The sequence below is a fragment of the Ciconia boyciana genome, chromosome 19 (genome assembly GCF_034638445.1).
Source record: "Ciconia boyciana chromosome 19, ASM3463844v1, whole genome shotgun sequence".
Taxonomy (NCBI): domain Eukaryota; kingdom Metazoa; phylum Chordata; class Aves; order Ciconiiformes; family Ciconiidae; genus Ciconia; species Ciconia boyciana.
The window spans coordinates 2,119,525-2,147,286 of record NC_132952.1 but is presented as its reverse complement, the minus strand read 5'-3'; the positions used below and the strand labels follow the sequence as shown (position 1 = coordinate 2,147,286).

At 47.8% G+C, this 27,762-nt stretch overlaps 2 protein-coding genes and 1 long non-coding RNA gene across 8 annotated transcripts in view; all 3 read left to right on the top strand.

Moving 5' to 3' along the window:
• Positions 1-14,600, top strand: part of UBR4 (ubiquitin protein ligase E3 component n-recognin 4) — a 78,634-nt gene extending 64,034 nt beyond the window's left edge. For 3 of the 4 annotated variants that reach the window (XM_072884270.1, XM_072884269.1, XM_072884268.1), the window contains exons 91-106: positions 374-461; positions 869-996; positions 1,460-1,567; positions 1,786-1,905; positions 2,644-2,834; positions 3,178-3,351; positions 3,896-3,995; positions 4,520-4,738; positions 5,007-5,120; positions 5,450-5,592; positions 5,901-6,026; positions 6,805-6,999; positions 8,896-9,120; positions 12,669-12,759; positions 13,339-13,501; positions 14,242-14,600. In XM_072884270.1, coding sequence (XP_072740371.1) covers positions 374-461; positions 869-996; positions 1,460-1,567; positions 1,786-1,905; positions 2,644-2,834; positions 3,178-3,351; positions 3,896-3,995; positions 4,520-4,738; positions 5,007-5,120; positions 5,450-5,592; positions 5,901-6,026; positions 6,805-6,999; positions 8,896-9,120; positions 12,669-12,759; positions 13,339-13,501; positions 14,242-14,306 — 2,250 coding nt within the window. In that variant the 3' untranslated portion in view covers positions 14,307-14,600. Of the gene's footprint in view, positions 1-373; positions 462-868; positions 997-1,459; positions 1,568-1,785; positions 1,906-2,643; positions 2,835-3,177; positions 3,352-3,895; positions 3,996-4,519; positions 4,739-5,006; positions 5,121-5,449; positions 5,593-5,900; positions 6,027-6,804; positions 7,000-8,895; positions 9,121-12,668; positions 12,760-13,338; positions 13,502-14,241 lie in introns of those variants that run through there. The other variant, XR_012045849.1, reaches the window with a different exon arrangement.
• A 6,852-nt stretch (positions 14,601-21,452) lies between these two features.
• Positions 21,453-25,767, top strand: LOC140661711 (uncharacterized). Its single transcript, XR_012045850.1, has 3 exons — positions 21,453-23,443; positions 25,013-25,232; positions 25,330-25,767. It is a non-coding gene; the product is annotated as an uncharacterized lncRNA (long non-coding RNA).
• Positions 25,768-26,643: 876 nt separating this feature from the next.
• The window catches only part of IFFO2 (intermediate filament family orphan 2), a 43,381-nt gene continuing 42,262 nt past the window's right edge, over positions 26,644-27,762 (top strand). For 2 of the 3 annotated variants that reach the window (XR_012045776.1, XM_072883610.1), the window contains exon 1: positions 26,648-27,597. Coding sequence is in view for 2 of the 3 variants with exons in the window: in XM_072883610.1 (XP_072739711.1) it covers positions 26,957-27,597 (641 nt within the window). In the remaining variant the exon portion in view is untranslated. Of the gene's footprint in view, positions 27,598-27,762 lie in introns of all 3 variants that reach the window. The other variant, XM_072883611.1, reaches the window with a different exon arrangement.

The window sequence follows — 27,762 nt, the reverse complement described above, 5'->3', positions numbered from 1 at the left end:
TCGCTGTAGATGAACACGTTTTGCTTGGCTAGATCTTTCACTGGTGCTAAAGGAAACTGTTGGAGAAGGTATAAGGAGGAAGGGACTGTTTACTACCAGCCTGTCCATCTAATTGGCAATGCTAGGAAAAGGTGGACAGACCAATAGATGAGTTATTGATGTTTTTGCAGGTGGTGGCTTTACTGTTGTTTTTAATTCATCTCAGTAAGGGGAGAACGAGGGAGTGAAAGATTTCTCTGTGTTACCATCCATAGTCAAAACAGCACAAAGGAGAACTGAGGCTGGAGTGTCTGTTACGCAGTGTAATGAGAACCAGACTTGTATATAAGTGTCCACAGAGGTATAGTTAATATAATGCTCTCCTCTCTTGCAGGGAGAGCCGATGAGGATCATTTACCGAATGCGAGGGTTACTGGGAGATGCAACTGAGGAATTCATCGAGTCTCTCGACTCCACTACTGGTAATGCACTTGTCTCCTGAAAGCTGGGATTAGATTTGAAATCTGAGGTTCGCTGCAGAGCAATGACACTATTATCCTCAGCAGTGAGCTTAAAGTTGATTGACATTGCTTTTGCTACATTTACCTGCTTCACGTAGAGTGGAGGAGGATTTTAACAGCGTTTTAAGTCTATACTTTAAACGTGAACGCTTGCATGGCACAGGACCGTTCTGCCTGGCCCTTCTTCATATTCCTGCTCATAATTCTTTTCAAATTTGATACAGTCAAAGTGACTTGAACTGCTGGTAAATGTGTCCTCCTGTACTTTCCATTTTGCTTCACTGTTTTGTCCCTGCATGACAGGGCACTGCATGAGCTTGCCATATTGTGGCTGCTTCCTCTCTTCACAATCTTTGTCTGTCCTGTAGATGAAGAGGAGGATGAGGAAGAAGTTTACAAGATGGCAGGTGTCATGGCCCAGTGTGGAGGCTTGGAGTGCATGCTCAACAGACTGACTGGAATCAAGGACTTCAAACAAGGCCGGCACCTCTTAACCGTGAGTCTCAGCTTCTGTTCTTTGGGGTCAGGAGTTACATGCTGGAAAATGTCACAAATGTGAGTGAAGTTTAGTTGTCTGCCTTGTGTTGCAGCAGTGTTGGAGCAGAGTTGAGAGAAGTGTTGGAGCAGAGGTTTCAATTCACTAATTCATGAAAACCTGAGAAATCCTTCTTTCCCTCTCTCATTCCTCTTGGTTAACAATTCTTTACAAAGACTTTGAAGTGTGTAGAAGCTGAGGAGTTGGTAAGACTAAATCCTGTCTTGCTAGAGTGATCGTTTTCTGCCTTGGCCTTACTCGAAAACCAAAGCTGTCCTAAGGTTAATATTGGTCTAAAAATCTGGCTTGTACTTTACCCCAGAAGTCTGGAAACTAGCTATATAATCGGGTGCTTTTAGTTTCAGCAAAATCCTCCTGCTCATTTTGAAGGTACTGTAGAGAATGTATTCTCTGTATTTTGTAGGTGCTGTTAAAACTGTTTAGTTACTGTGTGAAGGTGAAAATAAATCGTCAGCAGTTGGTGAAGCCAGAGATGAACACTTTGAATGTCATGCTGGGAACTCTTAACTTGGTAAGGACAACCTGGACTTTCACCAAGTGTTTTCCATGAACTCCAATTAATTTAAACTACCTCTGACTGTCATGCTGCCTTATGACAACTACAGGAGATCTTAAATATTGCTGGACTGGCACTGCAAATTATCTGTTAGCCATTCCTTGAGTGGAAATGTGTGGGTCAGTTAAACCAGTTACTGCTGGTGTTGCAATAACTGCTGCCATCTTCTCCAGGCTCTGGTGGCTGAGCAGGAAAGTAAGGACAGCGGAGGAGCAGCCGTGGCAGAACAAGTGCTTAGTATAATGGAGATCATACTGGATGAATCCAACGCAGAACCTCTGAGCGAGGATAAGGTGAGTGCCTGGGGCTTAGTGCGCAAATGGAAACGTTGACTGGGATTCAAGGCTTCCAAATATCTTATTACAGTGATGCTGAGCTTCAGGAGCTGTAGAGGAGTGCTAAATGGGAGTCTAACCCTTGTTATGCTTGCTGGCATGTCTTAGCAGGCCTTAGAGGTAGGGCAAGAGGAGTGCCCTGAACCAAAAGCACTGTGAGGCTTCTTTAGGACGATTCTTGCACAGTTGGGATGGGGGTTATTAGGCGCTGCTTGGATCCCTTCCTTGCTGCTTTGGGCCACAGGCCAGTGAGAGACAAGAAAAGACACAGCTCTGCCTTGTTTTTTTGAGTGTTTTCGTACATGTTGAAAACATGATTGATTTTTCTAGCTAATTGAGGATAAAAACTATATCTCAACTAGACTGAGAATAAGAAGAGTTTCTCGCTCATCTTTTGAAACTATTGGTGTATAGGAATCTGACGTCCTTTGGGTTGGAATTATTAGACCTTTTTGACTGGAAAATGCTTTAATAGTAGGTGGAAGAAGTCAGGTATCAGCTAGACGAGCTGATACAGCCATTCCACCAGACATTTGGGAACAAGGCTGGGTTTTGTTCTTCATCAGGCTATCTCTATCAGGGTCTAGACCACTAATCCTTCAAGACTGGAGTAGTCTACCAGCTACTAGAGTGAGGGTTTTCTTGAAGGTCATAGATTTATTCCTGAACATAAATTGTGCTCTTCTTCCTTTGCAGGGTAACCTCCTCCTAACCGGTGACAAAGATCAGCTGGTAATGTTGCTTGATCAGATTAACAGCACTTTTGTCCGTTCCAATCTCAGCGTCTTGCAAGGCCTATTACGCATCATCCCTTACCTGTCCTTCGGGGAAATGGAGAAAATGCAGATTCTGGTTGATCGATTCAAGCCCTACTGTAACTTTGATAAGTATGTTGTCATATTTCAAGTAAAAGCACGTGAAATCAGTTGTGCTGACAAGTCTATACCTTTTTTCCTCATTGATGCTTACTTCAGTGTAATGCAAAGCTTCAAAGATTCCTGGTGCATAAGCTTAATTTCCTATTTCACTTCTGAGCCATTTTTAAAAGAAATACGTGAGCGTGTAGCTCAAGAAATAGGGCTTTAGAGTATATTCTGAGGTGACAAGGGTCTGAGTAGCTTTTCTGAGTCTGAGCTGGAGTAGGTACGTGCATTCAGCGATAATGTAATGAGAATTACAGGCAGAGATTTTTGGAGAGCCTCCAAGTTACCATTTCTTCTCTTCATTCAGGTATGATGAGGAGCACAGTGGAGATGATAAAGTTTTCCTAGACTGCTTCTGTAAAATAGCAGCGGGAATAAAGAACAACAGCAACGGCCATCAGCTGAAAGATCTCATCCTTCAGAAGGGAATTACACAGAATGCCCTTGACTACATGAAAAAGCACATTCCCAGTGCAAAGAAGTAAGAGTCACTACTTTAATGCATGTGATAATCCTGAACATCCTTCTCTCATTTCATCACCACAACCACCTTCCAAGAATGCCATTAACAAGTCCATATTCAGAAGCATTTAGATTTGGTACAGCTGTGATGCAGAGGGTTTGGTGAGACAGTGCTACTATGGAGGTGGGCTAAAAAGCCTGTAATCTTCCCATTTGATTGGAAACGCATCCGAGCTGATTTCTTGGATATCACGATGCTTGTGTTTCCTGCCTGTTCCCTACATATTGCACTGTAACAGAGCCTTTGCTGGCCATTACTAAGCCAGCTCATGAACATAAAACAAATCCCAGGCTAAGAGTTGACCCTATGGCTATTAGCATGCACAACATGGCAGTGGGAGTGTGAATGTCACTTCGTTAATTAATGGAGAAGGGACACCGGGGGAAGGGTGCTTGTCTTGCCTGCAGCCTGCGCTCTGCAAGCTGTGCTGCTGGCTGACCGCCAAGTGCCTTTTCGGAACGGGTGACTGCCCTTCAGCTGCTGCTTCTTGTTTTCTGTGCAGCTTGGATGCAGACATATGGAAGAAATTCTTATCTCGACCTGCACTTCCTTTTATCCTGCGCCTGCTCCGAGGACTTGCCACGCAGCACCCTGCTACACAGGTAAGGAGACTGTTCTGAAAGCCAAGTAAGACATAGCTGCCTTGTTACACTGCTTTTTGTGGCCGTAGCTAAGCAGATATTTGTATAATAGTTGATAGCTTCAGGTAACATCTGTTAGTCTGGAAAAGGCTGGAGGGCAGAGATTTTGACTTAAATATTTTCTCATGCTGCGTGGTGTGAGATTTACACACCGATGTGAAGAGAAGGTAATTTAGGAGTGTGAACTGTATAGTATTGATAGGCTTCTTGGGGCATGATTGCTGGTTTAAGAATGCTGTTTATCCAGCATCCACATCTGAGCTCTTAGTAATGGCCAGCACAGGGGCAAATTGCCCCAGTCTCATATGCAATTTTAGGGTCCAGGGTCCATAATGTAGGAGCATCAAAGAAGAAAGTAAGACACTTAGCAAAAATTGTTCCAGATCAGTGCTTCAGCTCAGCTGTCATGGGTGAGGTTGGAGGGAACAGTTACTGTCATGTGCACCCTTTTTCTGAAGAACGTGCTGCGTTTCAATCCCTATTAGGTGCTAATAGGTACAGACTCGATTACCAACCTGCACAAACTGGAGCAGGTGTCTAGTGATGAAGGGATCGGGACGTTAGCAGAGAATCTTCTGGAGGCACTAAGGGAACACCCAGAGGTGAATAAGAAGATTGATGCTGCCCGGAAGGAGACGCGTGCAGAGAAGAAGCGTATGGCCATGGCAATGAGACAGAAGGCCTTGGGCACTCTGGGGATGACGGTAATGTCTGTTTGCATTGACGGCAGACTAGTGATCTAGTGATCTTTCATTTCTGTCTTGCTAAACCTGCCACACAAGGAATTGTGTAAAATGATTTACTGACAAATATTGCAGAGCTCAAGCCCACGGTTTGCCTGGTGCTGCTGGGAGAGTAAATATGGTTGCTAATAGCAGGCTGGGAAATGGGTTGGGCATTCCTGTTACAGTGGTGGGGATGGTGGCGTTCATAATTGTCTTTTTAACCTGCTTGAGTTGTTCTCTCTTTCAGACGAATGAGAAGGGTCAGGTAGTGACCAAAACTGCACTGCTTAAACAGATGGAGGAACTTATAGAAGAACCGGGTCTGACTTGCTGCATCTGCCGGGAAGGATACAAGTTTCAGGTAAAGTGAGATACATTTGCAAAGCCCTCTCACCAGCTGAGGGGACTTGCTGGTATCCAACTTGCTCAAGGGTTGGTGCGTTGGCTCTGGGAGATCAGGAAATCTCAGGTTTGGTTCTTGGGATCAGTAATTTCAGAGGCGGTTGGGAAGTGGAAGCGTGTTTCCAGTGAAAGCTGGATGTTTGCAATGAAAGCTGGAAAAAGATTTGATCAGGGTAAGTTTGAGGTAGGGACTGGGAGGGATTAAATTCAGTGCAGTGTCAAAATAGCACAAAGTGTGAACTGTTACAGAAGTGAATGATCTTTAACATAGCTGTTGTGTCACTGCAGCCTACGAAAGTCCTAGGTATTTATACTTTCACCAAACGCGTTGCACTAGAAGAGTTTGAGAACAAGCCCCGAAAACAACAGGGGTACAGCACAGTCTCTCACTTCAACATTGTCCACTACGATTGCCACCTTGCAGCTGTAAGGTACGTTCTGATCACAAGCTGGATAGTGGTGGTTGATGTTATTTTCCAAGGTGGTTTGTGAGCGTGGCACTTGGCCTTGTAACTCAGGATGGGTTTGATTATAAGTTGATCACTTTGCAGCCTGGAGTCAGCCTTGGGCTTCTCTGTTGTGGTCTGCTTTAGTGTGCCAAATAGAGGTCAGGCCTGGACACCGAAAAGTGAAGTCCATAATATAAAGAAGCTGTGGAATTGTCAATTTTTGATGGTTTCTTAGACAAAGACTTGCATACTTCTAACTTGCCTGGGTGTGGCTTGCTTTCTCAATGCAGACTTGCTCGCGGCCGTGAAGAATGGGAGAGTGCAGCCCTACAAAATGCCAACACCAAGTGTAATGGGCTCCTGCCAGTCTGGGGACCTCATGTGCCAGAGTCTGCTTTTGCTACTTGCTTAGCACGGTGAGTAGAAAAAGTTACTTCTCGAGGTGTTTTGCATTTGGGTAGGGGAGTCGGTACATTACCACAGAGGCATGCTAGTTTCAAACCATGGAATCGAAGATGATGGCACCTAAATCTTAGTAAACCTGAGCCATGTCAGACTCTACCATCAAGAGTACATCTCCTAAAAAAGTGCAGGTGTCTGTTTGCTTCCTGGCTTCATATAAATAAACAAATTCATTACCTCCTTAGCCCCCAGTCACTCCTGAAGATGCAGTGTGCAGTAACAATGTTGATTCATTTGACCCCCTGCTTTACAAACGAAACCTGTCTAACACAAGCGGATTCCCTTGTGTAGATTTCCAGACCTCTGTTGGATGGTAGTGAGTTACAGGAGCCTGACCACTTACCTAGAGCAGATGGAGATGGTTCATCCCGTTGTCAGTATTCTGGTCCGCCTTGTGCTGGGTTTGTACAGTCACGTTAGAAATCAGGAGTGGTAACATCTTTAATGCATTTCAGCCAGGGAGCTGTATCCCAAGCCCTGGCCATGGGAAAATAGTATCGATGAGCGTATATATGTATGCAGATGGAATTGGATTTGCCAGAGTAAGCCGAGAGCCTCCCTTTGGGGAGGTTAATCGAAGGTAGCAGTGCTTGCGTTTTTATATCCTGTTCATTCTTTAAAGCTTTTCTCAGAAATACTTGCTCAGATTCTGAGCTATGGTTGTGGGAGAAGAAACTTTATTAAAGTTTTTAAAGGGTTTTTAATAAAGTAACACTTACTGCTGTTTTTCAGACACAACACGTACCTCCAGGAATGCACAGGGCAGCGGGAACCCACCTACCAGCTCAATGTCCATGATATTAAACTGCTATTTCTCCGTTTTGCGATGGAGCAATCATTCAGCGTAGATACTGGAGGAGGAGGAAGGGAGAGCAACATACACCTCATTCCATACATAATCCACACGGTGCTCTACGTCCTCAACACGTCAGTACCTTTCTCTTAGCAACAACCTCTGCCTTCCACTCTTAGTCTCAGAAAGGTCTATAAGGGCTGCGATTTGGGCTTTGTTACATGTGTGTGGCAAGAAAGATGGGAAATCACACAGAAGTTTTAGGAGGAACCAAATTGCACATCTTGAGCGGACTGTTAGAGGTTTACATTGTTTGGAGTAAAGCGTTGCCGCCTGAACATGCAGGATAACAGGGAACCTATTGAGTAAAAGCAATTGGGAATTAGCTTCTCTTTCCATTCTGGATGTAATTATTACCTCTGGAGTGAGCAACAGGGTTATTAGATTAAAGAAACACTGCCAGCTTAATTTTCTCTGGAGCAGACAGAAGAGAGACACTATGATGAAGTAATTGTTGTTAGTTGAAAACTTAACCCTGGTATCATTTTATCCAATATTAAAATAACACAATCAGTTTTGTTTCCAGTTTTGATATACTGGAATTCTCCTGTAGTGTTCAGGTCCATCAGGTTTTCCTGATTTTTAAGATTTTTTTTTTTTTTTAAACCAGTAAACAGCAGCATAGGAACACTTCTTCTGAAGTGTTTCAGTAAGATCTTATTTCTTCAAAGCATAATAAGATAAGGGCGTGCTTTGGCTTGACACTATGTCTAAGTGTACAAATCTACAGACACCTAAATGCTTTGGAATGCATGAGCTGGTTCTGATAATACAGTGCCCCATGCGAAAACGTAATGCCCATACGCCTTTTATTTATGTAGTTAGATACTGGAAAGTAATACTAATTAGATGAGGGTATAAATGTTAAAATACATGCCTCTTCAACCAAGGTCACTCCAAATGGAGTGCAATGAAATCTCTCTCACTTTCCCGCCTGGAACTAATCAACATTTTGGCTCTAATACAATTTGTCTATTGTTTTTAATATCTATCTCCAGATCCCTGTGCTATTGTTTTCCGAGTCCCTTGGGAGACAAATAAATGAAACTATTCTTTTCATCTTGTTAGTCTGCTTGCTGGCACCAGAGAGCCCAGAACCCGCTGTGCGGCTGTTGTATAAAAATGCATTATGTAGTTTCCAGACATTATTTTTTTCTAAAGACATGTTCGATATTAAATGGAGAAAATGGAGACCTACTAGTCGGCTACCAGCTGCATCATGTAGCAAATTAAAAGGTCACACAACGCTGATACCCAGACACAGCTTTATCTGCTAGGGATACTGCTTTATACCTTACTGATAGGGAAGGCATGTCTAACTTAAAAATCGAGGGATCTGCCTAGTTGGCAGCCTCTTCCTGATGAAGTAGAGCAATAGACTGTGGTAAAGCATGATACATCTTCACAAGGTCTGCTGCAGCACAGAGTTTGCACGGTCAGCTCTGGGTTGTCAGGACTCCTGAAGAGACTGGAGCTAGGGGAAAGGAAAAAAATTATATATATAAGCTTACAGTAAATACGCTATCTTTTTGGTTTTGAAATTGGCATGTATCTTCTCCATGATTGCTTTTGCGGTAGATGAATAATATAAATTGATTCTAAGGTCTGGCTGTCGGAGCTGCAGTCAGATGGGAGACAGTATAACCTGAACTCACGGACTGGCTGACCTGACTATTTCTTCTATAAAAAAAGGAAAAATAGCTCTACAGTAGTGTTGCCCTCTCTTGGGGCAATGCCAACTGCCTTGCAAACCTCTCTAGTACTATACACAGCTCCAAGGAAAAGCGAGTTTGCTAGGCTCGTATGCTTCCCTGGGAACCACTCAACCAGTGGATGGCTATCAGGATGAAACCTGATAGTGCAAAGCTAGCACTGCTTTTTCCTGTGTTTCCTTTATAAAAAGCTCCTGAGATGTAGCAAATTAACATGCAAGAGCCAGAACAGCTGCTGAAACTTTTCTTGTGTTTCAGAACTCGAGCAACTTCGAGGGAAGAGAAAAACCTCCAGAGCTTCATGGAGCACCCCAAAGAGAAGTGGGTGGAGAGTGCCTACGAGGTGGACGGGCCCCATTATTACACCGTGCTGGCGCTGCACATCTCGCCCCCCGAGAAGTGGAAAGCCATGCGAGTGGAGATCCTCAAGAGGCTCCTCGTCACCTCCCACGCGCGAGTGGTGTCACCAGGGGGAGCCAGCAGGTCAGCCACGACCCCACTGCTGCTCCGCAGCTGCCAGCTTACTCATATTACTGTCACAGTAGTCAGAGCCACACTGCAGCTTATGGGGAGCGAAGGGAAGGAGCGTGCGTGTTTTAGAATAGCAGATATTAACCCTTCTGAGTAGCTTTGTACTCAGCGTTGCAGAGGTATGAGCAGGAGCATTCAATTCTGGATGGTTTTTGGAGCGGTTGATCGGTGGAAACAATCAGTTGATCAGTGGAAATGATGCTTTTCCTGAGAGTAGAGCTAAAAGTGGGAAAATGGTGAGATGCCTACTTCCCCCCCACCTCAAGTGAAACACTGTAGAAGCTTCCGTTGTGTGCTGTTTCAGAGCTGCGAGCATGCTCTCTGCTTGCCTGACTAAAGAAGCTGTTTCTGTGCTCTTTTGATCAGTGCACCAGCTTCCTTAAATAGAAAAATAGAAATAGAAATCAAATGCCATTGCTTTTAAAAAAGAAAAAAATCAATAGCAGCTGTCAAGCACTTGAAGTACAAGAATAAGTGGCTGTGCCTGCCTGACAAAAGCACATATTTCCAGAGAAGGAAGAGGAATTCCAGTTTCTGAAAAGATGATTTTAAATAGCTGTCATAATTAGGAATAAATTCATTATTATTCTAAGTCGCCTTAAAGGGCATTCTTATTCTGATGACATTAATTATGTGTTTGATAAAGTCATTACATTGTAGTAACACACAACACAGCATGCATCAATGCTATTAGAGGCATCAAAAGTGAAAGAGCCCTTAAAGGGGCTCCTGTATTGATTTCTGTGCTAGTTTCTGCTGCTCAAGCTCAGCCCGCTCTGTGTTCATGTCTCCTATTTCCACCACCCTGCCTGAGTTCTGGGAAAGGGGGTTTAACAGTTACAGGAGGTACAATCGTGGAGGTCTGGTTTCTCAGCCACAAGGGCGTGCAGCTTTTCACGTGGCCTGTGGAAGAGACTGGTAAAACAAAGCCCCTGTGTGGGTTTGCTGTGGACGTTTGGTGTTTTTTAAAACCCTCGGTAAATGATGCTGTTTCTTTCCCAACTTATCTGTAAGTGTGTGTGTAATAAAAGCATATTGAAACGGACATAGCAAGAAACTTCCAGCTAAACCATCCAATCTCTGGAATTTCAGGGGAAAACACTCAGAAATCATTCTCAGGAATTATGTCAAGGTTTATTCAAGGGCTTTCTTTAATCCCTGCAGACTAACAGAGCACAAAGCCTTCCACTGATAATACCGCTCAGAAATAGAAATATGGCAATTCTTATTTCCAAGGTCTGTGCTTATTTATTCTTGTGGAAAATCAGAAAGAGGGCGATGGACGGTGAAATGCTCTGCAGAGAAGTGCCAATACCTTGCATCTGTAGGCTAAGGCAAAGAGGAAACCAGCGTCTGTAACGTCAGAGTAATATGTCTGCATACAAAAGGTTAAAATTAGCATTCCATGTTAGATGCAGTACAAGGGTGTTATCTGGGAGTACAAGGGTGTTATCTGGGAGCACCACCACTCAGGCTACATCGGGGTGGAGTGAACTGAAGGTTAGAGACGCAAGGACTCACTGCTACCTTTAGTGAGGGAGATGGAGAGAAGTCACTATAGGAATCAACAGTGCATCTAAAAGCAGCTGAGGATCAACTTGTGATCCTAAAAAGTGCTTGTAAATCTTATTAATGAAGATGCAGGCAATACTCTACATTCCCTCGTACTTAAATGAAGGCAACAAATACTGCCTGTGCCCTGTCCTGTGGTTAGGTGTTTTATCCAGCTGCTCAGCTGGATTAGTTGGCGTAAGACAGATTTGAGGAGAATCTTGCCAAAAATGTCTTCTGTCTGCCAGGAGCTACAGCTATCGCGCTTTGTCTGCAAGACCAAAGTGACGGATACTCGGCACCTTCTGGGTTTTAGAAACACTTTGTATTTAAACCCAGAGATGAAATTACCGGGATGGATAGGAGTTTTGGGTTTGTTCTTTTTTTGTAAATATAGTTTACAAATTCCAAAGGACTGAATCAAGTGACCAATTACCTGCTCATTATTACTGAACCAAGAATTCTGGCTAGAAAAATCCTATAGACACTTTGCAGTATAGCTTTCTTCTGGAGTTTGGGAGGAAAATATGCTTTTGATTTTTTGTCCCTTTGCTCCTGACTGTGACCTTTCTAAAATATTAATGAGAGAAGCGAGGTGCCCAAAGTGTTAATGTCTAACTTTCTGCTGGCAATCCATGCATAGCTGATGAGCCTGAACCAGCTTACATTAATGAAAATGCCGCAGCTATTATATGAAGTAGCTGTTCCAGAAGGTAGCTACCAGATTTAACCCACAAGGGCCTTTTAGTTTTCAATTAAAGGAGCAGACTCCAATTAGATCAAAACCATTCACATAAAAAGAAACTCTGTCTTGCAGTATTTGGGAGTCTAGAATTAGCCTCGGTCTAAGTTGCTGTTCTTCCCGTGGAAATTTAGTCACCTTTACTAATTGGTTTTCCTTTAAATAATTAAGCCTAGCTGCCCAAGCAGACTGCCACCTACCAAGTTGTCTGTTTTTAGGGGCAGACACATAAATGTAGCCTTGTAGAATAAGAACAGCAAAATCTTCATTTCTCCCCCCAAAACCCCAACTTTTGGCAGATTGCAGTTGGACCCATGGTCAGACGATATCCTTTTGTCTTGCTGACTTGTGTCAGTGGCAGCTGAACTACTTCTAGATGCGTAAAAAAGGGCGCTTTTTTTCCCCAAAGCTTTTAAGTGGCAAGCAGGAAGCGGCATGTGATGGAGGCAGATGTACCTGAGAAACGCATGCAAGAAAATTCCAAACCCATTAGAGTTGCTGGCAGGAGGTTCCGCCTTGCCAGAACCTGTTTGTGATTAATCCTGTAAACTTTGAGAGCTGTTACCCCAGGACAGCTCTGCCCCTTTTATAGCATTTCTCCAGCCAGATGCTGAATTTCCAAAAGCAGAAGTCCTTCTTTCATGGCGATAGAATAACCAAGAAGATATTAAATGGAAATTCCTTCATTTCTTCCAGGGCAAGATATTTCCCTCCGAGTCTTTCAGAAATGCTTTTGTGAGTTAGGAGCAAAAATCTGTTCTCTGTCATTGATACAGACTGTGTCTGAAACCGAGATTTAGTTCTTTCTTCTGGAATCTGCTGTACTCCAAGCAGTGAGCATACAAGTGGGGGCTGTGCATTGTTTTTTCCAACTTTGCTGTTGACTTCCTACATAGTCTTAGCAGTGCACTTCCCTCTGTGCTTGTTTTCTTCCTGTGAAATAAGGTTTTATTGGCTAACTGCTTTGGTTACACTAGGCACAGCTGGTAAAGCGACTTCCTACCCATAGGAATCGTTGCACAGAAATTATGGATGCCTAATGTTTGTTTCGTATCCAAGAGCACACAGCAAAGCTTACTTGGAGCCATTCCCCCTGTGCATTATTGATAGGCTTTTTGGCCGTTTCAGCTTTCGTGCTATTCATCAAATCGGTTACCAAAGCGTAGTAAAGTGATTAACTCAAAGATTGACTTCATTATCTTCCTAGACTGGCAGATAAGACAGTGAAGGAATATGCAACGTACCGCTCTGGCCTTCTCTTCTGGGCCCTAGTAGATCTCATTTACAACATGTTCAAGGTAAGAAAAAACATTGAAGTTCATCTGTATCAGCTTTCTAACCTGAGCAACTACATGCGTTTGAAATAAAAGCAGAGTTTGAAGCCCCTTTTTCCAAGATCCTTGTAAACATAAAACTTCACCTTGTATGAGAAGAAAGGCCGCAAGAGGCTGCCTGTGCTTATTGTACCCCTTGCAATTTGGTGTCTGAAGGACTGAGAGACTTCTCCAGTTTGCAGCACTCCTCCTGTATTGTATGTTTACCTATTTTTTCTGTTCATCATTCACTAAAGCAAGGACATTCAGAGCTGCACCAGGGAAACAGTTGGGTAAGGAAGGAGGTAGGGGCATCCACCAGAAAGAAACTCGCAGCTTCCAAAGAGGGTTAAATAATTAGGGTGAGAAAATACCTGCGACCTTGTTTGCATTCTGTACAAAAAGATTATAAAGTCACATATGGGGTAATTTTTCTATGTGGCTTGTTCACAAGAGGCAGGGGATGCAAGTCCAAGAGCAATGGGAGAAGGCATCAGGGTTTGCAGTTATTCTTCTAAATAGTTATTTTTTGGACTGATTTGGTCCCATTTTCCCCTCTCATAGAAGGTGCCTACCAGTAACACAGAGGGAGGCTGGTCCTACTCTCTTGCTGAATTCATACGACACAATGACATGCCAATACACGAAGCTGCAGACAAGGCCCTGAAAACCTTCCAGGAGGAGTTCATGCCAGTTGAAACGTTTTCCGAGTTTTTGGATGTGGCTGGTAAGTGTGCGCTTTCCCTTTTATAGGCTGTCTTATGCAACTCGTGACTGCCGCTTGCTTGAGACAGCAGCATTCCTGACACTGCTGCAGCAGCTTGTTTGTACGAGGCAGCGAGAGGAGACCTTGGCACTCCAGCTATTGCCTAAGCTATTTCAAAAACAGTTGGGAGACACGCTTGAGCATCCCCAGACAGGAAAATTTCTCTCACCTGATCCTGCGGGTCCTTCCCCTGCTCTGTTAAACATACATCCTGACATCACAGCTTAGGGGTGTTTTTGGGTATATGTGGTCTGAAGGCTGATAAATGGATGCCAACAGTGTACTTGAGGCAGCAGTTCAGTGCAGCCAGAGTTCCTGCCGTAGGGATTTTGGTATCCCCAGGGGTCAGGACATGCTGAAAATTAACGTGCAGGGAGGCTGCTCTTACTTCTGTTAGGAGTTAGTAGTGTCCCAGGCCAGTGTCTCACTGTCCAGCGTATGGAGCTGCCAGGCAGCCAGCTAGCAGGGTCCCTATAGTAGCTCTGTTGCACAAAAGCAAGTGCCATATGGATTTAATGTACACACTTTGGTCCCTTCTGCACATGCATCCGACAAGGGTTTATCTTCGTCTTGTCCATACTTAAAATAACATTGCAGCTGTCATTATTAACTTACACATGCCCTAGCACAAATCCCTAATGGGGGCAGGAGAAACCGCTTTGTGGATCTAATTATTCTGTATTGTCTTCTTTTGTTTAAAGGACTCTTATCAGAAATCAATGATCCTGACAGCTTCCTCAAGGATCTTTTGAACTCCATCCCCTGAGCCGCCAGCACAGAGAAGCGCTGGGCAGAGACTACACTAGCTTGCCTTCCATCCCTTTGTGTTCCTCCTTGTGCAGTCTGTCCCCTCCCTGAGGAGTACTGCAGTTTTTTGGGTTTCTTTTGTTTTATTTTTTTTTTTATTTTCTACAATTTTTCTTCTTGGAGTGATTTGGAATTTAGATTTGTTTTATCTTGTATTTCAGTGCTGTCTGTAAAGCCTTGTGTATTCAAGCTGGTTGAAAGAACTTGTACAGAGAGGAATCCAAACCAGTAAATCTTAATGCTTTAGTGTGCACCTCTTTGAAGTTAAATAAATCAAACAAATGGGTAAGATGGGTTTGACTAGTACTTCAACCATGCAGTTGCCTAAATGCCAAGTTCTTTCTCATCTTTTCTTTCAGAGCTCCTTCTCTCAGGGCTCAGAGCTGCTGCTCTTTCCGGCCCATAGCCTGGACAAGGAGACACAGGAAACAAAAGGCTCGTAGTGAGCAAGGAAGCAGACTGACACTGTCTTTACTGATTGTACATGCAGAGCAGGTTTCCCCTTGTGGGACATGAGCCTTAGAGACTCGTGGACTGCAAGGACAGCGTTTCCTTCCACCCCTTCTTCACCTGGGTGAGGGCAGCTGTCCCAGCCGCAGGCAGCTCCCCTGGCGCTTCGTGTTACCCCTCTCCAAGGCATGTTGCATATCACAGTGTCTTTCCTGACTTTACTCTCACCAAGGCTGTATTCAAAGCAAGCGCGCATGTTGTTGCCTCCGGTCGTGTAGTACTGATGGCGACGTTACCTCTCAGTGGGATGTTTCTCACATCGAATTTATTTTCTCTCTCTGGTAAAATTTTCAGCTTCAGCAAAATGCATGGAAAATAGACACTGCACACTTCTTGAGCCGGCCACTTGCCCTTTTGATAGCTTGCATTTTGGTGTGCATGCCCTGACCTGAAGCCAAGTACCTGCTTTGAATACAGCCTTGCCTTTTCTCACCCAGTCGTGCATGCTGGTAACTTACCTTGACCACCAGTTCTGCTGTCCTGTAACCCAGCTGACATGTGGTTAAGCTGGAATCTAATAAAGCTTTCCCTGTCTTCCTCGTCTCTGTTTGAACTTGAATTTCCGCAATCCTAACACAGTCCCATCCCATAAATAGTAATTATTTTAGAGGCTGAATAATTCAGCAACCTATTTGATGCCTTTTGTTAGTGTTGAGCACGCATTGTGATTTGGCAATTAGCAAACGGGTGAAGGCGCGGTGTTTTTCTTCTCGCCTCCGTGGGTGCTTATGTCACTCCTGGCAGTCAGATTTGGTTCTGGGGAGGAGTACTGAATAGCAAGCTGCCTCGAGAAGTGTGGGTTAGTGTCTTGCAAGGGACTCGAGGACATGCCAGTGGGCTGCTTTGTCGGTTGGGTAAATCTGTCTTGCCTTTTGAAAGTGCTGGAGAGGGGCTAATGTGTGGAGTTTGCTCTTCTTTAGTACAGCGATATTATGCTTCACCTGCCTTTTAACCACATAAAAGAAAAAAACACACCTTGTTTTAAAAGCACTGTAAAGCCAAACCTAACAGTCTTCTCTCCAAACAAGCAGCTGTAATATACCTATGGGTAGATGCACAAGCATTGCTTACCAATACCGGGGTGCAGTAGCTTGGGCAATACTAAAAACTTTTTGAGTAAATGACCTTTCAAATCAGTACGATTCCTGAAAGCAGCAGTGAACAGGTAAAAAGAAATCAGGTTTGTATGACTGTGGTTCTAATGCTTCTCGCAATACGGAGAGTTCAGGTGCGAGACTGAAACCCCAATGCTTTTTGACTTTGTCGTTTGCGTAAGATTGACTGGTTCCAGACAAGAACTATTAATGTGATGCCGAAAGCAGGGGAGGAATACTAGGCTGCCTTGCTACCTACTTACTGTCTTTTCACAGAAAAATACATCTTTTCCCCTTCAGCCGCAGCCTCAGCGTGCCAGGCAGTCCCTCAGCTTTTGCTTTACAGCTCTTGCCTCGCTGGCACAAAGAAGGATGTTAGAAATACCTTGCGCAGTACCTTTCTTCAGCTTACCTAACAAGGTAACTTCAGCGTAGCTCCAGTTTTTGCTGATGCAAATCCTGCTATAGCGCTGTTTATGCTGGCACAGGTCTTTTGTGAAAACAGTCTCTGCTATTGCAGGAACCGGTAATGTTTATACCAGCAAAATAATACTTTTTCTACCTGTGCAGTTGGATCAGCAGATCCTTAAACTTACCAGGAGCAGAACACGATCGCCGTTTGTTCACCGATGTTATTACAACTGCAATGTTATTACAACTTTTAAGATCCTGACTACAACTTTTAGGATCTTAAAAGGAGGTCATAAACTGTGTGCTTACCAGTATAAGCACTGTTGCAATAAATTACTCAGGGCTACTCTAGAGGGTTTCGCAAAGGCCCAGAGATGTATTTTGGAAAATAAAGGCAGCATATCAAGTGCCTCCCTGCCCAGAGTGCAAGAGGGCTGTGATTTATGGGGAAGCCAGATTTGAAAAGAAGGTGGAAACAGCATGATAGTGCTTCCGCGGAGCAGAATAGCTTGGGAGGGACTAAAGACTAACAATAACAACCCCAGAAGACCTAGAGAGGGACAAGAACAAAAGAAAAGTGTTTTGGAAAGTTTCAGCTGACCACACACAGAGACTCAAACATTCGCAGTACTGCACAAAGGCGATGCACTCCAGGCTGCAAAATCCCGTGCGGGCTGGGGCTGGGGAAGTCACAAAGACTTTTGGGGAAGCGTGTTACTTAAATTAGAAGTAAGAGAGGAGCAAGGCTGAGGGAAGATGCCTTAAAACAGGTAAAAAGTATCAAACTGATGAACCAAGCCACTAGCTGAACAATAAAGAGTCAACCCCTCTCCAAAAACAAATAGTTTATTTGCGAAAGACATTTCTTGGGGAAAAAAAATCCGTTGTGATGCACAAGATCCAGTGTGAGCTCCGCAATTGCTTTGAACCTGACTTCATGGGCATGAGCTTCCCCGAAATGATCTGATGTCCTTGTGATGGCTGTTCACACTGGGTCAAACTCTGGTAATTGCTCGTTAATTAATCTTGAGAACGACGCCTCCCAAGGAGAACAAAGCACCCAGCCCTGCCCCGGTACCAGCGTCGGCAGGGAAGCGCCAGGCTCTCGCGCCTGCTGCAGGTAAAAAGGTCCCCGTGAGCCCAAAATCATTTGTTGCCGCTGCCACGGCTCGCTTCTGCGATCCCACAAACTTATCGGGCAGGTGGTACCCGAACAAAACCACCTGGTTCTGTAAAGATGGGAAGCCCTTGACTTTCCCCCTTGTATTTAATGATGGTTTCCTTTGTCCTGCTGCCTCCCCGCTTCATAATTCCCTTTTTCAAGCCAGGCAAATGCTCTTCTGGAAGCTTTGCATGGCTGGGTGCTCTTTCCAACAGCTGTCCCGCCGGGATGGGAAGCCTTCCTCCTGCTCCTCTCTGCCCTGCTACCGACGCTTCCGACTAGCTCTCCGTCCAAGTTCCTCTCCTGTGTTTTGTCTCTTACTGCAATTGCCTGGAAGTATTTTCAAACAAGCAGTGGGATTAGAGCTGCTGAGCATAAACACCCTGTGAGCTGCGACGTTTCAATGCCATAAAAGATTCCCTGGACTTTTTCCAATGCGGGAAAAGTGATTTATCTCCCCGAACGCATGTCCGCGTGGCTTGTTTTTCAGGCAGGGGAAGGGCACGTGGGTCACGTGTGTTCAGCAAGACCGTGGTGGAGCCTCCATGATTACATGGGTACACCTTGGGGTTGCAGTTTCTGATGCAGAAATTTGGAGCAAGAAGCCTCTTTTCCCTTTGTCCAAAGGTTTTGGGGAGCCTTACTACGTGTGAGCACGCATGATACTGAAGGCTACCTCAGTATTAAAACAGCAAAAAACCTTTTCATACAAAAACATTGCCGGTTTCTGCTGAGACGTTGCTCAAGGAGCCTACAGCAAAGAAGCGAGACACCAGACGTGCGCCACTGACCACTGAACCACATGAAAACAGCTCCTACAGCCGGGCTTGCGCTTACGCTGGCAGAAAAGTGTTTGCTGAAACGGGGTTCAATGTTACCGAAATGCCTCCCGAGGTGCCCAGACCGCTGGCTCTGCAAAGCCCAGAGGCTTTTCTCCGTGCCAGGCGGCTAATTCCCAGGGAAGGACCCCCAGTTTGCTCCATTTGAAGGGCACCGTGTAGGGCGGGACTGTCCCTGCTGCTCCAGCATCGTCAGCGGAATTATCAGTCGCCCCTCCTCAGCTCCTGGCTCTGCAAACCTCATCTTCTCCAGTCTCGCTCTCAGCATCACCGGCTGCTGCGTGGACACTACACCGGCACCGTCCCTCGCCTGCATGAACCCGTATCGAGTCCATGTGCTTATTTTGGCTGTCGAGCACCTCTTCCTCCGGGAAGATCACACCAGGCTCCGCCAGCCCGGCCCTTTCTGTCTCCGTTGCAGGAATAACCGCTTTTGCCACGCCGTGAGCACAACCCTTGCAGCGCCCGCTATGCAAACAGCGGGCACCATCGCGCCAGCTTTGCCGTCTGCCTGTGACAATAAAGCAAATATTCTGCAAAATTCCCTCCCTGCCTCAGCCTTGCCTTTCGGGCCAGCCCTGTTTTCAGTTTGGGGCTTATTCCTTACCAATCTATGCTCCATCAAGCTCAAGGACTAGATCGGACGTCCTCCAAGCAGGTAAGTGACATAAATGAGTACAAAAAAGCACCAAGTCCACGTTCCTAAATTGCCTTTAAACTCACAAGTGAAACCAGGCAAGTTTTTAGCCGCTCTGGAGAACGGCCACCCTGCCAACCCGAGGAGCAGCTTTCCCAGCGCATCTCAGGAGACCTCCCATGGTCCGTGCGAGCTTATTTAGAAGCCACCCCGTGGGTCCCGTTTCTGCTCCCTGCCTACCTCCAGATACAAAAATCAAGATTGGCCTTGACTTGTTTGCTGCACATCGCTGGGGTGCAGCCCGGCCACGTTATCACCCCAAGCAGGGATGATTCACAACTCACGTGTACGGAATCGAGGGCACGGAGAAAAACAAGCCGCGCGGCTTGCAAGGACCGCTGGAAAGGATGCTTGGTGAATCAAGTACAAACTCACTTCAGGGATGTCCCCCCCCCCAGGTACCCGAAGTTGCTGGGAGAAGCCAGCCGCAGCTGCCTGAGCCTCCGGGAATAGTTACTCCCTTGTTGGTTTCCAAGAGGGGAAAAAAATAATGGTTAAACCCCCATTTGTGGATTTTTTTGGCAGGATTGATCCTGCTGGTTCACATCGACTGCTCAGCTCAGGGAAGAACCACCGCCTCCATCCCTTTTATCAAAACCCCAGAGATCAGCAGGGATCCCTCTCCCCATCCCGAAGGGGAACGAGCTGGTAGGACAAGCTGCTCTTTAGCTAAAATTAACAATAAAATGGTGCAAATGACATGTCGAGGGGAAGCCCTTGCGCCGCATTTTACCACTGAGCCCCGAGGCAGGTTAGGGGCCCCAGGCATCGCCCCCCCAAAAGGCAGCATCCCCAGAGACTGGGATGGGGAACGCAGCTTTCAGCCCCCTGAGGTGTGTAAGAGGTCTGGCCTCCGCCTCTTGAAAGATTTTATTTATTTTTATAGTGCTTATTAAGTTTTTATTAGAGCAGGATAATCCCATGCTCGGTGCTATTCCCTGCATCCAGGCTCTGTCTCTACAGGTCCCAGATTTGAAGTGGGAGTTATAACCTTCTCCAAACCTCCTCTCCTGCCCCGCAATGATTTTTCCCTTCGTCCCACCATTGCCACGGACCCGGGAGGGGTCAGACACGTTCCCCATTGCCTAATTCACACAGCCGGGTGCTGCAGAACTCTCCTCTACATCACCCCGGGAGCATCAGGCACCTCACGATGGATTTCCCAGTCCAAAAAAGCAGGGGCTTCCTTCTGGAAACATGCCACCGCCCCGACACTCCTCTGCCTGACTCAGCCTGCTCCCTTCCCTTGTAAAATATAAACCACTTTTAGGTGAATCATAACCGAGCCTGAGCTGTGGGCGAACTCCAGCCAAACCTGGTGCAACCCTCCAGCAAGTCCTCGGTGACCTGCAGATGTCCAGGGGGGCCCGGAGCCGCAGGAGAAATGGTTTCGATGTAGAGAGCCCAGGCCTGCTTTTGTGGCCACTGCGATTAACCCCGACCTGCTCCGCAGGGGGAATGCATCGATATTTTTTTGCATTGGTCTCATGCCACTGGAGAAGGGGGTTAACACCCTCCCTACAGCCCTTCTCTGCTGGAGAAGGTGTATGATATAGAAAAGGGCATATATTAAGAGGAAACTGCAAAAATTAAGCTCTTTGTGGTTTAAGTTCAGCTTTGGCGTATGAAGAGAGGCTGGGCTTTTAAAGAAAAAATATATAGAAATGTCGAGAACATCATGTTTGGTCTTAGCTGGTCTTGCCAGTGATGTCGGGTCCGGCATCTTTTGCATCTTTCCCCGCCATGGGGAAGCGGTGAGGGCTGGAGGAGGTGGGAGAGGAATAAAGGAGATGCTTTAATTTGGGGAAGGAGGCAGAGGGCAGGGCAGCCAGGGCAGCCACTGATTAGTGGGCTGTGGGGCTCAAATCGTTTACATGTAGAGATCTTTACCATGATGATGATAACCCCACTAATTACTGTTATTAATGATAATCCCGCTTAGCTCTTGTTCTTTCCCAAGCGTTGTGGCAACAGGACCTCAGTAACCCTCGGCGTGTGCCCCTGGGGTCAGTGCTGTCCTCGCCCTCCAGATGGGGAAATTGGGATGGGAAAGGGCTCGGGATGTTCCTGCAAAGGCTGGAGTCCTCTGGGCCTTGAACGCAAATTACAGCCCTGGGGAGCAACGAAAGCCAAAACCAGCGCCCCAGGACAGCACGTGTGCCCGGCTGATAAAATCTCATTTTCAGCCCCTAATGGGTGTTTGTGATGACGTGTTGCGTTGGTGTCTCTGGTTATCTGCTGTGTTGGCGTTGGTGCTTGCCACATCGTCCGGGCAGCTGAGCATCTGCGTGTCGGGACACCCCACGAGCCGTTCTTTGGGTGTTTAATCCCTGCAGCTTCTCCCAGGCCGTTTTTTTTTTTAATCTTATTTAATGAACAAATATGAGTGCGTTCTAAACCCAGCGCCATCCTTTAATTATTCCTAGTATTTGATGACAAAAACCTAATGCCCAAATGATGAGATCAGACATTAAAGGCATGTCTCCCGAGTGCCAGGTCATTAATATTTCTCTTCCCTCGGTCCGTATTTTGCCTGCTGTAAGCAGTTTTGATATAACAAGCTCGGTGACTGCATCAGCTGGCGCAGTGGAAAGGTATTTACCAGCCATAGGCCACCGGGCTGCGCTACGGGCTGGGAATCATTGAAAACTGGGCGTCTAGCTGTCAAGGCGCTCCACCCGAGGACCTCTCCCTCAGAAACACCCCAGGACATTGGGAAATCCTCGAGGGGAGCCGCTCCGAAAGCTTCGGCTCATTGACTCACTCCGCTGACACCAAGTTTTCTCGAGGCCGCCACGAGCATCCCTCCGGGTTCAGGATGGGAGGCGGAGGGCTGGAGTGGTCCAGGGTGCGATAGCAAACAGGATCCCCTCTATATGGCAGACCCCGTTGTCCCGTGCTGGTGGAGAAGGAGGGGAGGCAAGAAATGCCTGCCCAGGGAGCGGGATGCTCGGAGGAAACCCAGTCCCGGAGCAGAGCGGGGTGCCCAAGCCAGCTACATCCAGTACTCCCATCACCAGCTCCCACCAGGAAGCTTTTCTTCATCCGTGTCGTGCAAAACATGTCAGGCTAAAAAACCCACAGTACGAGGGATGAAAACACTCAGCTAATGGCTTCTGGAAGAGAGAGTTAGGGAGCTAAAAATATATCCCAATTCAACTTAGCCGTCTTCTGTGCTCTGAGATTTGACTGCTGCTCAACCCATCGCTGAGCCCAGTGCGGCTTACAAAGTGTGGAGCAACAGCGAAAAAGAAATCATATCATATCATATCCTTTCCCAAAAGACAAAAATTCTTTGAAAGTTGTTCCACATTTAAATTAATCAGGCCAGGGTCTACCTGCTACCTGCAGAATGAAAAGCTTAGCACCGACGGGATTGAAACTGTGCACTTGGGCATGCACAAATTAATGATGCAGCATCCTGCAATTATCCTCAACGAGCTGCCAGAGCAATCACTGTGTCCTAAAACGCACCTGCAGCAGCCTGTACGGGCTTATCGATGCATATTTGCTGCTATACTCAATACAGATGCAAATATTTAGTTACTAAGGAAGCAATGAATATTGCCACAGTCTCCAAGGAAATACTACGGCATGTCTCAACCTCTCCAAGTCAGTGGATGCTTCGCAGTCACTCTCAGCATCTTTACCTCTTGCTGCATCCCTGTCTCCTGAGTTCACCCACCTTTTTGGGTTGAACCTGGTGCAGAAGCTTTTGTTTCCAAAATATTTACCTGATCTCCATAGAGAAGATCATCCCCAGCCCGGGTGAGAGGGGATGAGGGATGTGCTGCAGTCAACCAGCCTGGCTCCATCCTTCGCATCCCCAATTCACTGCTGAGGACAAGTGTAGCTCCTCGGCCACGTGAGCAGACCCTCAGCATCCCTTTCTGCCGCTGAGCTCTGTTGTGGTGCTGATGCACATAAAACCCCCAAATGTGGCAAAATGAGATTTTTACCTCCAAAAAAGTGACTGGAGCAAAGGAATAGACCTGCAATGGGAGAAGGTGCTGGATTTAAGCAGCTCCTGTTTCACAGGAGCTGATAGAACTGGTAGAAAATATATGGGGAAAAAAACACTGTTTGAGGAGGAGAAACCTCCTTTAAAGGCAATAAGGAACCTGCAGGGAGGAAAAGTTGCTGTTTTTGTAACCGCTGATGTAACTCATTCCTCCTGCATTATCGATAGCAGCCAACCTGCCAAATACTTTCTGTTTCCACAGCGTGACACGGTGACCGATGCAATTCCTGACACGATCCAAGGGCTTCCCTTATACGGCTTGAAACGATAACCCCGGTGACTAACCCGGCCCTTTCTCCTCCGAGCGACACCTCGGCGATGTGCGAAGCGGCGCAGACTTCGTGTCTTCATGCAACGACCGGGTGCGTTTGGCAGGGTCTGAGTCACCGGAGGAGTCACCGGGGCAGCTGGCGCGTTCTTGCCTGCCTTCCCACGTGCCTATTGCAGGGCACAGGCAGTCAGGGATGGCTTCTGCTCTGATTTCTCAAGAAACAGCCCTGATGCTGGTGCAACCACTGGAGAGTGCGGGGAAAGGGGCCGGCTGGAGTCGGAAATGCTTTGCTGGCTGAAAATGCAGCTGGGATGTGGCAGGGCTCGTTGCAGCAATTCATCAGCTGCTAATCCCACCGCCCCACTGATGCTCATGCACCGTCACACAGGTCTGGGTTAAAAACCAACCATTTTGGGGAAGGCACTGTTAAAAATTCCACTTATTTCAGCAGCCTGTTTTGCCCCAATATCCTTATTCAGGCAGCAAACTCCAAGTGCAAGGGTAAGAGCCCCAGGTGAGCGATACTAATCCCAGTTTAACCACTGAAGCTTGCTGGTTCTTCAATGGCAGCCTCAGAAAGAAGCTACCTCTAATGACTGCAGAGTCCAGGGTGAATAAATCACCCTTTTCCATCTCTGAGGGCGGTGAAGAGCAGGCTCGGGTGGTTACCGCAGCCCAAGGAATAGGAAGGGGGATGAGGGAGGGATGCTGCAGGTCGGCCAGGGCTTTGGAGGAGATGCTGCTTCACCGCAACGCCGCGAAGTCGGAGCCGAGGAGGGGTCCCCTCTTCCCGCCGAGATTATGGAGTTGGGCGTTGTCAAGGGCTGGGGAGTTGTACGCATGTTAAGCCAAAGGATTTTTGCTTCTTTGTTTTAGAGGGGGATTTATTCAAATACGCAAACCGTAACTCAGTGCTGATCCCCGTCAGCCCGGGGGAGCATCGTGCATTGGCTGTAACTCAGCACAGTACGTGTTTGCTGGCGAGGCTGCTGAGTTTGGTTTGGTTTGGCTGAAAAGGGGTTATTTTGAAGGAAGACAGACGCAAGGAACCAACAACTTTCCACAAGTGTCAGGCTAACAAAGCTCCAATGTATAATCAAACCCAGGAAAATTAATATTAAAAAAACCTAAGCAGATGTAGAGAACAGTCCTGAAGCAGTAACTGAGGTTTGTGAGTGAAGCATGCTAACAAAGTGAAGGTAAAAACGGGTGTAAAAATCAAATCCAAGGGTCCAGATTCCTCAGCCCCTGCTCCAGCCTGCATTTGGGTGAAGCAACTGAGAGCCAAAATAAATCCAGTGCATTATTATTAGCATTGGTAGGGGTGGTCACCGTTATTTAATTGCCGGATGGTTTCTGCATTCAGAAATAGCACTATTTCCCATCCCTTTTCCTCCCTGTCCAAATAGGAAAGGGCTAATCAGTGCTTCATTATTTATATCTGCAATTGGCAGGCAGCAGAGAGCTTTCCGCAGCAGGAATTGGAGGAATCCCTACAGGAATGTCCCCAGCCGCCGCGGGGTATCCCATGCACCGGACTGCCGCTGCTTGGCACGCCGTCGGTGGCAGTGGGTCAGCTCCGCAATTGCACGAGCCCTCGTGGAAGAGGGATTCCCATTTCTTCGAGCCTAAGCCTAATTAATTGTTGTGATTAATTCAGGATGATTCACTTTCCGGGGCTGGGATGAAACCGTAGCCCAGCGGTGGAGCGGGATGCTGGTGGTGACCGTACGCGTCCCAGGGATGAGCCAAAGCCCATTAGGAAGAAGACTCATTGATTTAACGACCTTTGGATCGGGCCGTGGCGAATCCATCCTCACTGCCGTGGCGATGGCTGCTGCCTAACGAGCAATCACGATATGCGTTGTCTCACCGGGCAGGTACAAAAGCATTAATTAACTGGCCGGTTTATCATTCCCTCTGATGTTTTCCTGCTTCCTTAAGGGAAAAAATAAAATATCTCTTGTTGTTCAACAGGATTTTCCCAGCTGTTGACCACACGGTTTCGGCGGTTTCTGAAATCACCCGGCTCTTTCCAGCATCACCGCCTGCCAGCGAGGATGCCATGTGCCTAAAAAATGGAAAATTACCCAGATCTGGGAGAAACTTGCTCTCGGTTGGCTTCTGCCCTAATAATCACCTTATTATTGGCAGTTTTAGTTTATTCTTGCACTTTGTGAGTATTGCTGTGAATCTGCAGGGGGGGTACACACCATGAAAACGTTTCCCAGTGAGCTGCAATTATTTTCTTTAAATACGGCTCTGTTTGATGCATTGACAGTGCCCAACATCAGCAGTTACAGCCGGGCCCTAATGACCAAGGTATTAAAGGTTTTCCCGTAACCTCAGCAATGAACACAGGTTACAGTCAACATAAACTGAGGCTAAAGCGTTTTTGTGCTCAGGGAGAGAGAATCTTTTCAGGTGTTTCTTTGAGTCACCCTTTTAATAAAGTGCCTCCACCCAGTACATCTATTTTTTTTTCCAGGAGGTGCTGGGAACACACGGGCTTGTGACGCATTAGCAGAGCCCTTTGAAGAGCCTTTGGTCACGGCGCTGAGCGCAGCTCGCAGGTGCTGATGGAGTTTCAGCCGGTGGATTCTGCTGCCTGTGTATTTCAATAGCAGTATTACCTGGCAAAGCACCGTATTTTTATTTCAAAAACTAATTGAGCAAATAGCGTTACTACAGCTTTACACCAGTGTTACTGAGAGTTTTCCATGTACTTCGCTTGCTCACGAAGCGTCGCTCCGATCTGTGGTAGTGAAACAGAGTAATCACATAATTCAATTAAACAATATCCTTTGATTGCCGGGTGGCTCAGAGGTCCAGGAGCAGCAGTTGGGAAACGCTTATTTAATAACTTAATTATTATAGTATCAACGTTATTTAGCACTTAGGCAGGACTCTGCATTCGGATAACAAAATTCACCCCTTGTAATTTAATCTTATCAATTCAGTGACTGCCCTGGGAGCCAAAAGCAGCGCTACAAAGGCGGAGAGCGTTTCACAGGGCAGAGCGACGCTTCCTCACCCATTGTACATTAGCCAGTTGATCTGGGGGCACGCTGAGGGATCAGGAGCGCTGCTGGAACCGGTCCCCCCCCAAATCCCCCCCGCGGCGAGGCCTCGCTGGGGACACGTGGAGGGACCCGCCGCGCACATGCGGCACCGCGGGGGCGTGGCTTGAGGGAGGGGGCGGAGACCGGGGCGTGGTTACGGGGAAGAGGCGTGGCTATGGGCCGGGCGAGGCTGCGGGGAAGGGGCGTGGCCTGGCGGAGGGGCGTGGCCTGGCGGCAGCGCTGCCCGCAGCGGCTGGCGCGGGGGGCGCGGCGAGGCGGAGCCGGGTCCGCCCCGCGCCGGCGGCCGCTCAGTGTCCGGGCAGCGGCGGCGGCAGCCGCAGGAGCGCGGGGAGGCGGCGGCGGCACCGGTCCCGGCCCCGGTCTCCCCTTCTCTCCTCAGCGCCCGCCCCGGCGGCCGTTAGCGGCCCGCGCGCTCCCCGACGGTCACTCCGCCTCAGCCGCGGCGGCCGTTAAACCGCCGCTTCCGGCCGCAGCGCCCCCGCCCCTCACCTCACCTCAGGGGCTGAGGCGGCCGCCGGGCCATGAACTCGCTGTTCTTCGGGGAGATGGCCCGCGTCTTCTCCCCCGGCGCGGCGGCCGCTTCCTGCCCGCTGGTGCCCGGCGGTGGCGGCGGCCCCGGCAGCCCAGCGGCAGCAGCAGCGGCGGCGGCGGCGGCGGCGGGGGGCCCGCCGGTAACGGCGGCGCTTCGTAACGACCTGGGCTCCAACATCCACCTGCTGAAGGGCCTGAACGTGCGGTTCCGCTGCTTCCTGGCCAAGGTCCACGAGCTGGAGCGGCGCAACCGGCTGCTGGAGAAGCAGCTGGCGGCCCAGCAGAGCGAGCGCGACCGCCGCCTGCGCTACAAGACCTTCTCCCGCGACCAGGCCGTGCAGACCGACTCCGGTCTCCCCCCGCTGCTGCCGCCGCCGGGCCCCGGCCACGGGCTGGCCGCCGCTCCCCTCGCCTCGCCGCCCCACTACAGCCGTTTGCCCGGCACCATCTGGAGCTACACCCAGGTGCGGCGTACCGGAGGCGGCGGGTTGGAGACGGTGCAGGGGCCCGGGGTCTCCTGGATCCATCCGGACGGCGTCGGGGTGCAGATCGACACCATCACCCCCGAGATCCGCGCCCTCTACAACGTGCTGGCCAAAGTCAAGCGGGAGCGGGATGAGTACAAGAGAAAGTGAGCGGCTGGGGGGGCCGTGAGCCTGCGGGGGGTGGGGGGGGGATGCGGGCCGCCGCTCCTGCAGTGCGGGGAAACGGGCGAGGCCCTCCGGGGGGCGGAGGAGGCATTTGGGGAGCGTGGGGAGGCCCGCGGGGACAGGCCTCCCCCCGCCCCGGGTGCGCT